Consider the following 13,979-nt stretch of genomic DNA (forward strand, 5'->3'; position numbering starts at 1 on the left):
TTATGACTATTTAATTTATTGTTATTATAAATGAAATTGACAAGATTAATAAAACCATTCGGGTTCAACATCCAACTGTAACAGAAGTTTTGCCATGTTATAATCTTTGACAGAAAAAACTGAGTATTAAAATAAACTACAGTCAGCTTAACATACATAATATAAAAATAATTACACCAGAAAAGATTTATCCCGTGGACCAGTATCTGACTAGTTTTAATCTAGGAAAAAACAGACAAAATAACTTACATTCAGTGAAGAGAGAGACAAATGATGTAGGAATATTATTTTAAACTACCAAAAAAAATTAAAAATGTAATAGATTATTGGTCCAAACTCCAAACAAAATTATTTGGTAACAGTAAAAAAGTGTTATCATAATATTAGAAAATGTTTTACTATTATTTCTCTCATAATAATGTATCGATACATATGAGGTGTGTCTAACCGTCAAATAATGAGACCGATGCAATAACTTGAAGGCAAAAGCATGAAGCAGATCACTTTCAGATCAGCTGTTTCAACACATCTGCCATTTTCTTCTTTACTCACTACCTGACTCAAAACACAGATTTCACTTTAGGGAAAAGAATAAGATACAAGGTAACATCTGGAAAATATGGAACAAGTTCCATAGGTTTAGTGGTAATAGGTAGTAAAGCTTGTCAGCCAAAAACTGCTACAGGCAAGCTGTTGCGAGCAGAGCCATTGTCCTGATGAAGAATGAATTACAATTCTGCTCATTTTTCCTGACTGTTTCTCTCAGCTTTGTGAGAACCTCCTTATGCCTTCTCAAACTAATTCTTTCAAAATTATGTCTTTGAGATAAAAAAATTCCTTTTGGCAATAAAATTCCTTAGCATCTTAGAAGACAATTCCTAAGTTTCTTATTTCCTCTATGAAATTACTTAGATTTCATCGAGGCAAAATAGGGGTAGATGAACTCAAATTGTACAAATTCATATCAAACATTACTTTCAATGTTTTACGGACACTACGTTTTTTCATTAGACTACAAGCTATTGCTAAATTAATCAAGATTTCCTTATGATTTTTCCTGAACTGCTTTGCAACACACCTATTTGAGGATTAGTGGGAAATTCTGGGTTTGTCTCTTTGTATTGATTAAAAAGACAACATTTTTGGCAAGTTTTATTTAAAAACACGTATAAATGTAACAATAGTGATGTTGAGAAGATGATTTGAAAGCAAAATAGACCTACATTACTGACATTAAGTATTACAACTACCGTTGCGTACCTTACCTTATTTGAATATATCGAAAAGAAAAACCTATTACCCTATCTTTCTATCAATTTAGGAACTTCAAACAAATTTGATATTTTTACTTAATAAGAAAGTTAGAGTGAAAGTTTGTTTTTACTGTTTTGGTTTTGGTCATCTCTTGCCATAAGGGTGGTCATATCAAAAATTGTTTCAGACAAAATTTTTAGGTAATGTTTACAGGACTAACAACCACTTTAAACTGATTCGATACTGTGTCTATTAAAGGAGGTATGTTTTTTGTCTTTAAAACCCCATTTTTTCCAGTGGTTGGCAATATAAAAAAACTTTACTTAGATAATTTTTAGGCCCTTATCCAAAGAATAGTAGGAACTTTAAACGAATTCGATATTTTAATTAATAAGAAAGTTATAGTGATATTTTGTTTTTTCAAAAAAGCCCTCTCCCATTTCCACTCCGCATTGTCCGATTTTGTCCATTTACAAACTCGACTGAGATTTTTGGTCGTTATATTTTATGTATCAATTTGAAAGTGATTGGTGCAAAATTATGGCAGTTATCGTGTCCACAAGAAAGTGAAACATATACATATAAATGTAAATACAAATATTTGGACTGACGGTGGTTTTGCAGTCTGGGGATGTGAAACGCAAAGATATGTTGAAATTTTCCGGAAGTAGAATCATGATACCTATTATAATAGGTAGCCTTCTTATGAAATCTACCTAAAACACAAAGACCATGGTCCTGAGTTTGGACTTTGTATAAGCTACTTTCATTCTCGGTTATGACAGTAATTTCTAGTGCATTAGGTATTATTTTGCCTCAAGATTGTACTAAAAGATCAGTCTTGTGTTTAAAAGACAATGTGAATAATAAATAATTAATAATACTGATAATTATTTGCAAAAATAGAAAACTAATAATAATTAAATTTTACCAACAGAAGAAAAATATACCTATTATTTACAAATTGTGTTTGGCATAATGGTAACAATGATAAATGATAACCGGGTGGATTCGATACGGTTTCACTTGTTGGTGTTCTTAGAAGTTGATCCAAAGATTTGCTGTGTCTAGCTTGTGGTCCGACCAGGATCTGATGATGACTTCCAGTAGTATTACCACCAGTACCACCACGATCAGATCCTCCAGTCATATGTGATGAATGACCATGAGGAGGACGATGACGAGCAGTACCGTGTTGTTGCTGCTGTTGTTGTTGTTGTTGCTGTGATTTTTGTTCACCATTATCTATACCCATAACTGAAATTAAAATAAAAAAAATCATCATAAAGAAAAATCATCAAATAGAAAGAAAAAAAATCAAGTGAACATTTTAACAAACTATTGATACAATTTAAACTTCACAAAGACCATAATTTAGTTGTTCTATTGGTTTCAGGCAATTTTGTAAACTATTGTGATAGTCGCAACCCCTATGTGGATTAATACCTTGTCCTCTACTCTCTTGTGACACAAATAATCAATGAAGTGGTTGCAGCTTTTTCAAAATATTTGAAGAGAAAAAAGCACTAGTTTATAATTATTGAACTCTCTTGACAACTCTTTTTTTATAAACCCACAATTAAAAAATTAAAAATAATGTATTTCTAATAAAAGAACATTTAATATCAGTTTTGTACTGTTATTTAAAATAAAAAGTGGAATATAACATTTCACCCTGGAGGAGGACATACATTTAATATTATTTTTAATACCAAATTGAGACGATTTCATGTTATTTTTCTCAAAATGACTGTATTATTAATTTTTTTATTCTTAATAATTACTTAACTATGTTTTCTTTTAATAATAAAGACATTTGAATGAAAAATTAACAAAAAGCAATGTGATCTGATAATGCACACTCAAGTACCCCACTGCAGAAGAAATCGGGATGAAAACTAGTTATGTTATTGACAAATGTATCTAAATTAGGAGTTTCTCTGCTTAGAAAATAAATAATAAGAATTAACAATATCTGAGTATTCACATGTATACATACTTTTCCATTAAGATATTAATGTAATCAAGTTACATCATTACAATACACAATTTGAAATACTTTACACAATATTTTTAAAATACTCATAAAATTTATTAAGACAATTTCAGAATTTATAGGTGATTTACATTACATATAACAATAAATTTAAAGTTATTCATATGCCACAACATTCAAAACTCTGTTCTTCACATCATATCTGTTTTGTATACTTTAATTTTTGTCTTCTTCTAAACCAAATTAATAAAACCTAAATGTCTTTAATGGAGATCCTCAGATTAGCTCATCCCTTTAAAAGATTCTGCAGAAATAATCTCATAATGAGATGAACTAGAAAGTTATATATCGGCAAAAAAATTAGAGATGTTCATGAAAAGGGAAATTATGGCTATTCTAAAAAAAAAAGATTAACTTAATTAATCAGTGAGCAATACGATTAATTATTCATATCATATCGACATACCAAACGGTAAAGACATTCCTGATGACAATTTACTTTTGCTAGGATGTCGTGATCTGGATTCAAGTATCGCAGCTATACCACAACTACAGTCATCTTGTGTAGTTTCAATAGGTTGTTTAATACTACCCGTACCACTATCACTACCACCTGATATCATCGACGTTAATCCACACATATTCAAAAATGGATCTATAACATAGAAGCAATATAAATAATGTAATTATTAACGAAGATGAAATTTGACAAGTAAAATAAAGGTAGGTAGAATTTACTACAAAAATTAATAAAAACACATGTAATATTTTCCATTTTTACTTCTGGGTAAAAGTACTTCACCAAAAGGTAGCTTAGTTGGAAAAATAAATAAACAAATAAATAATAGAAAAATTTCTTAACGTTTTATTTTATAAAATTTATTTACCTACATTAATCGGTATCCATTTAAGTTATAATTTATCTGTCCATAGTTAAACGCAATACTCAACCGATACTAGCATTAAAAGTATTAAAAAATTGGAATACACAAGAGAGATGTGCAAGACAAACAATTACAAGGAGGTGGCACATCCTTTCAAGCACAGAATTACATATTAACGAAATGAAATTTTCACATAGTTTATAAAAATGCATTTGGTAATAATAATATCTCAACCTCATAAGATTAAAGATCAAAACCGGTAATTAATATATATCTTTTTTTACTGTACACATAGTGCTCACATTAACCACTTTTACAATGCAAATGAACTGCAAGGAGAGGATAACTACAGCATAGTACATTTTTCTACATACATTTGAAGACCTCCTTAACTTCCATAGTGTTTATTTACAATTACAAAACAAGTTATTATTAATTTAACAACAGCAAGTAGACAGTTGTATGTGATCACCACTTGTAATGGATATTACGAGGGTAAGTCAATTATTATCCGTAATGTAGTTATAAATTTTACTGCAATACAAATAGGAAACTTGCATGTACATCATTTTTCAACATAGTCCTCTTGCATTTCAACGCACTTGGTCCATCGTTGCACAAGCTTCCTGATGCCCTCATAAAAGAGGGTTTTTGGTTGAGCTGCGAGCCAGGAATGTACCGCTTCTTTCACCGTTTCATCCGAGGTAAATCAACAGCCTCTTAATGCCTCTTTGAGTGGACCAAACAAGTGGTAGTCAGAAGGGCCAAGATCAGGACTATACGGAGGATGAGCTAGTACTTCAAAGTTGAGTTTCTGGAGCGTTTCAGCAGTGTGGGCAGCAGTATGTGGACAGGCATTGTCGTGCAACAACACAACACCTTTTGACAGCAGTCCTCAACGTTTGCTTTGAATTGCAGGCTTCAGCATGGCAGGAAGCATCTCACTGTAACGCGCACTGTTTATTGTCATGTCCCTTTCCTCATAATGTTCCAGTACTGGGCCATGTGAGTCCCAAATAACCATAAGCATCAGTTTTCCTGCAGACGGTTGGGTCTTGAACTTTTTTTTGCAGGGTGAATTTGGAGGTTTCCATTCCTGCTGTTTACTCTCCGGCTCATAATGATGGATCTATGTTTCGTCACCACTGATGATTCTGTCTAAGAAGATGTCCCGTTCGTTACCGTAGCGATCCAAATGTTTTTGGCAGATGTCCAAGCGCGTTTGTTTATGCGACTGTGTGAGTTGTTTTGGGACCCATCTTGCACAGACTTTATGAAACCAAAGTCTGTTGCGGTGATTTCATAGGCAGAACCATGACTAATTTGTAGACAATGTGCCACTTCATCAATAGTTACTCGTCTGTCTAAGAAAACCATGTCACGTGCACGCTCAATGTTTTCCTTATTTGTGGCGGTAAACGGTCGTCCAGCTCCTTCGTCATGCGTAACACTTGTGCAACCGTTTTTGAATTTTTCAATCCATTCATTGACACTCCATTGCAGCAACACACTGTTCCCGTATAGTACCGAAAGTCTTCGATGAATTTCGGCCCCTGATACACCTTCCAACCACAAAAAACAGATCACAGAACGTTGCTCTTCTTTGGTGCAAACAGAAAGCATAGCATCCATGGTTAGTGGCAGGGCAGCAATAATGGAACTAACCTAGCAGCATCAAACCTGCACAGACATGACAACAATTAAACGATGCATGCATCATCTACGCAACACGACAGTACTACCAACATAAACGAAAATATAACTAACTTGCGGATAATAATTTACTTATCCTCGTACTAGCATGTTTGTAATGAATTATACAAGGTTTGTCCCGAAAGTGTACTGACTTTCTATTTAATTATCTATTGGGACTTACCTGAAATTATAAGTTATATCCTTTGAAGTACGACTCTTGAAAAGTTACATAGTGGTTCCAATGTTTCTTCCACTATTCATAGCAGTACCAGAAGTCATTTCCCTTAAGTGAGTGTAGCTCATCAATTACGGTTTTTTTAATATTTTCCATCATCCCAAAATAATTACCATCAACTTCAATTTCAACTTGGGGCTTGGGGAAGAGGTAGAAATCGTACGCAGCTAGATCTGGATTGTAGGGAGACTGTGGAAGTAGGGAAATGTTTTTCTTCACCAGAAATTCTCAAATTCAAAACAAAGTGTGAGCTGCCATGTTATCATGGTGCAGCATCCAATCATGTGCAACGTCCATTCGGACTCACTGGATCTGTTTTCGAAGTCTTTCCAAGACATCTTTGTAATAGGTGCTATTAACTGTCTGTTCTAGAGGTACAAATTCTTTGTGCATAACACACAACTAGCATCACTTCCACATTTTCATCACTTGTTGACAAGGCTGGTCTTCCAGAAGACCAGATACAGTGGCATCTTCATACGCTTTGGTTATTGAATCAGATGTTTCGGTGGCAGACTTGTTGAGTTTCACACAAAATTTAATAGCATAACATTGTTCAATATTTTCCTCCATCGCAAACATAGCGAGGTTATAAAACATGAACAGCAGTAGCGCAAGATTGACTCAACAATCCAGTTAAAACAAATATGCACGTCAGCCACTACCTACACATTGTTATAGATCAAGGACATTTTACATTACCTGCTTCTTTGTAGGAAAATCAGTACATTTATTTTTGGGACAAACCTCATAAGCTACATGAAAATCTCAAAATCTTTCATGTCACAGAACATGATGTAACCAAACAGGAACAGAGATAAGTACATATAAGAGATAATATTGATTTTTTGGCTAGATACTATACAGTTACTCATAAAGATCTTAAATAAAAGAATTCAGAATAACGTGGTGGAAATTCATATTAAAGGAAGAAAAGATGAAATTATAATAATTTCACAGAAATTCTGTGATCATGTATCTGCAATCTGTACTTCAAATCCATAGAGAAATTTTGTTGTAAATACACAAGTGATATGGTAGGAACATGATATGAAAAAAATTCAAAAAGAAAACATTACAAAGGACAAAGACAAAAATGGAGACTCCAGCGAAGATCAGAGACCAGATGACCAAAAAGGAAAAACAATGAATGAAAAAGAGATAATAACATACTGGACAGAAAAAGGTTTCCGTTTGAGGCAGACAGCCTCTAAGCTGGAAACTAAATGATGACTGCACCGAGAACAAGTTTATTTAAAGATATAACAAGGGGAGAAAGAAGTAAAAAATGTGGTTGAGAAGTAGAAGAATAAAATTTCAATATAAATCAAACAGGTGAAGAACAATGATGTTATAAAGACAAGAAAAAGAGATGGAATTTAATATTAGAATAATAATTGATCAAGTTAGTGTACAACACAGATATAAATCCAAAGCCATAGACTCTCCTTTGTGGAGGATGTATCTATACAGTTTATAGTTTAAGTCACGTACTACACACAGCTGGAATGGGTGAAGATCTTCCTTAAGGAAAGCTAAACATGTTCTTAGATGATCTTTAATTTCTGGAAGAAAGCCAGATTTTGTTGCAGCATTTATTTACGATATACAACATGCCAAATTATCTACGTGTAATGTGTTGCACCCATCCCCAAAAGTAAACCAATCTCCTGTAGGGGGTATCTCTGGATGAGATTTCCTGTCCTATGGTGCAGTTCCTCCTAAGCTAATTTTTTTCCAATCAGAAGGTCATTCCTCATTCGGTTTGTTGACCACATTTGAGCCTTGATGATTCAAATTGCCATTAACGGTTGCATACATAATAAGAGTGATGGCCAAACTCTCTGTAGTAAAATTTACCATCCTAAACTAGTTCAAAACAGCATGATGCAAGCACAGAGATAGCAGACACAATTTTCTCCTATACACTAATAAGAACTATGCCATAAAATAAGGATCTAAACAAGTAATATAATAGATATTGCACAATATCTTTATAATGGTCATAAAGCGGCAAAAAAATTTAAGTTAGAGAAATGAAATAAATATTCAAGGAATACAGCAACAGTAATGAAATGGGGAGGGGAACCAAGACAAATATTAGAGTACGAAATGAGAAGTGAAATCGAGAAACACAGAATAAGGTGAACAGTAACAGTAAGGACAAAAAGGCAAGAACAACTGAGTCAGGCAGAGCAATGGGGAAGGATTGATACTAGGCATAAAAAGAAAAGAAAAGCTGTACAGGACTGATGGACTGGCTGACCTGCAAAACCTTAGGCATGAACGAGGATAAATAATTGTATTACAGCAAAGTGATTGAACATAAATACCAACTAAAGGGATAAAATACCACGCTATAAACTCTTGGGTTAAACATTTGATGTAAATTACTAAATGAAAAATTTTGAATATAAAGTACTGACCGCTTCCAGCTTTCCTTCCGGCAACAGATCTTCTTCTAGCAAATTCGGCAACTTCTTGATATTGGTCCTCAAATATAATAGGTAATGTATTTATGTCACCGTCTAATTCAGCACAATGTACTGGTAAATCGGGAAGTGATGTTAAATAACGTGATTTACGAGCACTTTCTGACACAGCTAAATAATTCTGGTAATTTTGATCATAACACCCAGCAGCAGATTGTCGAGGATTATCTAAAACAAAAAATCCTTCGGCAAATCTCTTAACTCTAAGATGATGATGGTGTCTCGCTAAGTGTTGATGTACAGGATCTTTACAAGAAAATGCTTCTAAGAACTGTTGCCATAATAGAATATTCTCTGCACACAACTGAGCAATGTCGCTATTCGCAAGAGCAACAAACTCTTCTTCCGCCTCAACTGACTGCAAATAACACAAAGAAATAATTTTTTTACATTAAACACAATAAATACTGTAATAAAACCAGCTGTATTGCTTATAATAATAATAATAATAAAAAGTGAAATACTTTAGAATATAATAAACTGTCTTACTCTACACAATTGCCAGTCTTAATCGCATAATATGAAAAAAGATTTGCAGGTCAGTTTGTATGTATTAAATTCCTATTTACCAGCATTACCAAAACTAATGCCACTATTTTTTCCAGTAAAAGATTTTGATATCACCATCTTTGTATTGCATATTTATTTACTTTGGTTTACTTTTGTTCTTATATGGTACATAATCATGTAAATTATCACTTAAGTACCATAACCATAATTTTTTAGTTAATCAAATCATTACTAAATATTTCATTTATTTATTTTACTGATAATTACAAATTTACTAATTAGCGTATTAACCAATTTATTCTCGTATACATATATATATATACACGTTTTTCTTTTTTTTTTACAGATCTGATACTACATTCCTTTCTGTTCTGTGCTATTCTTATAACAACAAAGGTACATCCTATGTTCTCAGTCATCTGTTTTATAAATTCCAATTTTTGTCTTCTTGTAGTTTTCACCTTCCATAAATTCTTTCATAACCCAATTTACAAAGCCTAGATGCCTGAATATATAGCCTATTAACCTAGTTTGTATCTTACTAGATTCTTGACACAAATCTATTCTATCCTATTAATCTTGGGACCCTTCATTTTGTATTTTATATCGAACTGCTTACATTTCAACCCAACACTACACCTTAAGGCCTCTATTGTTTTTCTCAAATTTTATCCTATCATGCACATTTCACTGCTATAAAACACTCTCTACATAAATATTTTCAAGTATTTTAGTTCTAAGATCTCTATAATGACATTAGTATCTTCATTTTTTTTTATGAAGGCTCTCTTCTCTTTGCTAGTACCAAGTAGCTTTTGAAAACTATCTATCTCTGTAATTTTACTACCCAAATAACAAAATTTTCCCATTTATGATAATATACCCATTTACCTAACTTAATAACTAGTTCCTCATTTTTTCCTCATCCTTTCTGTCACATTTCATTACCTTTGTTTTATTCTTATTTATTTTCAAACTGAAGTTTTCCCCTAACAAGAAATCCATCCCGCTCAGAATTTGTTCTAACTCAATTTTGTTTTCTGCCCAAAAAAAGTATTTTATCAATAAATCTTAAAATTTTTATTTTTTCTCCTTGGATAGTTATTCTCAAAATTTGTCTTTAGATTTCTACGTTGCTTCTTTTAAATTCAATTTAAAAAACGTTATCCAAATTAAAGCAAAAATGGTCAAGCCATCTTTACCTCACTACTTTCTGAATCATCAACTGGGTTCTTCATCTTCTTTTCTTATCACTGCTATACAATTTTTGCACATCATGTAAGTCTTCTTTCCTACATCTCAGTGCAATTTTCTTTAAAATTTTATAAATTGAAAAACAAATATTCTGTTAACTCTACTTCATATTAGTATATGAAGCAGTTTACAATTAAAACAAGAGTAAAAAAATAATAATTTTTAAACTGTTTATTCATAATCAAAATAATGAAAATAATACCCTTTTTACAGCTTCTTAAACCTAAATTTTTGGAATGTAAAATTTGATGTGACAAAACAGTCTAGAGGGTTACACAACTAAAAAAAATAATGCACACTCAATAATGTACAGTTCAAAAAGTTAAAAAAAATAATAAGTCATAATTATGTTAAACTTACAACGGTTCAATAAAAAAATCAGTTTAAATAAAATAATAATTTTAATAAATTCCCAATACAGTAACTAAATTAATGTTTTATTTAATTCCCCATTTTTTGAAAGATCTCAACGATAAAAGAATTAAATACTTAGAAAATTATTTAATGAAATAAACTTACTTTAGCAGTATCACTCAAGTTAGTTAATCTCTGATAACAATCGGATGTAGGTGTTGGATCCACTTTAATTTGCTGCCATGCAGGTAATAGCTGTGTGTATTCAAGAAGAGTTGTCTGCAACATCTCATGAGCTGCTAATAATAAACTGCAAACCTCACGGTGAACATGCCTCGCGTGAGTTAAACGACTACCACCAGATCCAACACATTTTGTGCTTGTACCGCTACTAGTTCCACTCTTAAAAGAAAATAAAAAACACAATAAGAACAGAAAAATATATTCTTAAACAAAGAAAATTTACCCTGGATTTTTTACACAATCTGCCAAAGGCTGCAAGGATAGATCCAACACAACTGGAGAAATATTAAAGGAAGAGGAAACTGCCCAATCACACAGCTGTACCAGTGGATTTCAAAAATATCGGAAGACAGAATATAAGATATGTGGGTCAATCAAATATAAATCAGAATTTTGCTACATAGACTGAGGAAGAGCAGTGTATGTGGTGGGCACTGCGAGTACTAAGTTGAATATGTGTGGAGGAGAGCAACCAGCCAGGCAAACCTGTACATCACATTCCCATGACAGTAGCAGAATGTCTGAGGCAGGAGGTACCCATCATCCATGATGCAATGAATGATAATCCAATTTCTCACCAACAAAGTTGTCAGATTCTCTGAAATTTTGATTCAACTCCAAGCACCATTCAGAGATATTACCCTATCAAAAACTGAAGTGTTTGATCGAGTCAAAAAGTTTCAAAGTAGGCATGAAACAGTGAATAATGAAAATCGCGAAAGTCGTCCGCGGACCAGCATCAATGATAACATTCCAATCATTTGTGAGTTTGTGGAAGATGATCACCGCATACCCATCACTGAAACTGCATCAGAGGAGGACATAAGTGTTGGGAGTGTGCATACAATGTTTTCAGAGACTGTGGAATTCAGAAAAATGTCAGTGATGTGGATTCTGTCTTTTCATTGAGGCATAGAGAAATGTCCGGAAAGACATCTGTCAGCAGTTTCTGAACTGCTTTGAGGAAGAAGAGGCATTTTTGGATCATAAAGTAACCACCTGTGACGAAACATGGGTCCACCCCACTACACCCCAGAAAACAAGAGAACAAGTATGGAATGGTGGAAAAGTAGGGAGGGACACCAAACAAATCCAAGAAATGCTTGTCAGCTGGAAAAATACTGGCAAATATATATTGGGCCTCAAAAGATCCGCTGCTGATTGATTTCTTGCACGAACGAAGGACTGTAAAAGCACCATAATATTGCAAGTTGTTGGAAGATGTCAGGGCTGCTCTTTGCAATATCCTCCCACTACACGACAACACATACAGCAGCTCAGCTCAGACTCATGATAAACTCATTATAATTCATTGGACACCTCTTGGACACCCAGTATACATTGTCATATTGTCACTGTGTGATGTTTGGTTTGCTGAAAGAAACTTTAAAAGGGGTAAGATTCAAAGACAATACTGCAGTCAATCATTATGTGCACAATTGGTTGTTAAGTCAGTCATATTGTATTTTCGATGAGGGAACCAGGAAGTTAGCTATCCAGTAGAGAAAATGTATTTCAGTTGAAAATGTATTTTCTGTTATAATTATGTAGAAAAATAAGGTAATTTATTTCAAATTTTATCTAATATTAGATACATAATAAAGCTATGTAAACAGATTCCGGTTTATATTTCAATGACCCTCATAAATGTTAACAGGTTTTTATGGTAACTATGTATAAGATGACAAGCAGGACTCCTAACAAGTACAGGGAGATTACATCGATTAAAAAGATTTCTCCAAAATAATAATTCAGAAGAATTTAGAATCATAAGTGGAATCTATAATTACAGACAGGCGAGTTTCATGAATGGGAAATAAAAATAGAAATCAAGCAAATTTTTATCCTAAAGAAAACATTAGCTAATGACTAGAATTATATCAAAATATCATGCAAACTACTCAATTGTTTTATAAAGGTGTATGGCAGCATTAACACAGAAAATTTCTGAAAAGATGGCTAAATTTGGAATACCAGATAATCATTAGATTGACAGGTGTGACAGGTCTAAGGTATTTTTTTATAAATGTAAAATATTTGAAATAAATCTGGAGAGTGACTAGGTCTATCATCTGTTTTTTAATTTAGTTATTAAAGATATAAGCAATAAGGAGATGTTTGAGCACAGATTGGTAGACAGATGAACATATTAGCATCTGCAGATGATGTGTGATCATTGTGAACACAAATGATCTGAAAAAACCTGTCAGGAGTGTCTTTTTGAAAAGGCAAAGTTATGAAATTTGAGAAATAAAATATATGCGAGTTGAATGAAATTCTTATTTTAAGTAGACACAATAAGAATACTGAAACTGAAGGTGACATGATCAAAGAAGTAGCAATATTTATGGGTACTACTGAACAATAGAAACTTGGAAGATCTAGAAATAGACCGTAGAGTATAAACTGCATCCAGCGCATTAATAAACAGTCAACAAGAACTCTATCTAGAATAACTAAAATAAGGTTTCATTAAATGATAGTCTTATAATATAAAACAGAAACACCAGTACTGAGCAAGAAAAATAAAAAAAGACCAGCAACTTTTGAAAATAAAGTACTAAGGATGATTTACACTCAGGTTTGTGAAGACTGTGACTGGAGACAGAGGGAGAATAGTAGAGTATTATTACGAGGAAAGAGATACAGTGACAGAGGTTAAAACACAGCAACCGAGGTAGGCTAGGAATATAAGATAGAAGACAAAAGAATTCAAGATGAAAGAGATGAGAAATCGCAAGCCAGAAGGGTAAGACCATCATGACAGTCCATATTGAAATGAAGAGAACACATCTTTCCTTAAAGATCTGAAAAAGTTGGGAGCAACAGTAGAAAAGGCACTTGACAGAGTTGCTTGCAAGCTAAAATACAAGACGAGAAGAGTACGATGATTAAGTAAGTTATTACTCACTACATCAACCACTACATCACTACATCAAAAAAGAACAGTGCAGCAATTTCATCACTACTCTGGCAAAAAAGCATACGCAAATCAGGACAAAATGTCACACTACTGTTATCTGTTCCACATGAACGCTACAGTTTTATTAACTCCTATAAAC

General features: G+C 33.0%; 1 protein-coding gene across 6 annotated transcripts in view; it reads right to left on the reverse strand.

The window, feature by feature from the left end:
- LOC142326431 (protein FAM135A) overlaps positions 1-13,979 on the reverse strand; it is a 118,537-nt gene that overhangs the window by 39,676 nt on the left and 64,882 nt on the right. For 5 of the 6 annotated variants that reach the window (XM_075368927.1, XM_075368925.1, XM_075368926.1 and 2 more), the window contains 4 exons: positions 10,840-11,076; positions 8,491-8,914; positions 3,717-3,905; positions 2,205-2,511 (listed from right to left, as the gene is read on the reverse strand). In XM_075368927.1, coding sequence (XP_075225042.1) covers positions 2,205-2,511; positions 3,717-3,905; positions 8,491-8,914; positions 10,840-11,076 — 1,157 coding nt within the window. The remainder of the gene's footprint in view (positions 1-2,204; positions 2,512-3,716; positions 3,906-8,490; positions 8,915-10,839; positions 11,077-13,979) is intronic. The other variant, XM_075368928.1, reaches the window with a different exon arrangement.

Source organism: Lycorma delicatula, chromosome 6 (genome assembly GCF_047948215.1).
Source record: "Lycorma delicatula isolate Av1 chromosome 6, ASM4794821v1, whole genome shotgun sequence".
Taxonomy (NCBI): domain Eukaryota; kingdom Metazoa; phylum Arthropoda; class Insecta; order Hemiptera; family Fulgoridae; genus Lycorma; species Lycorma delicatula.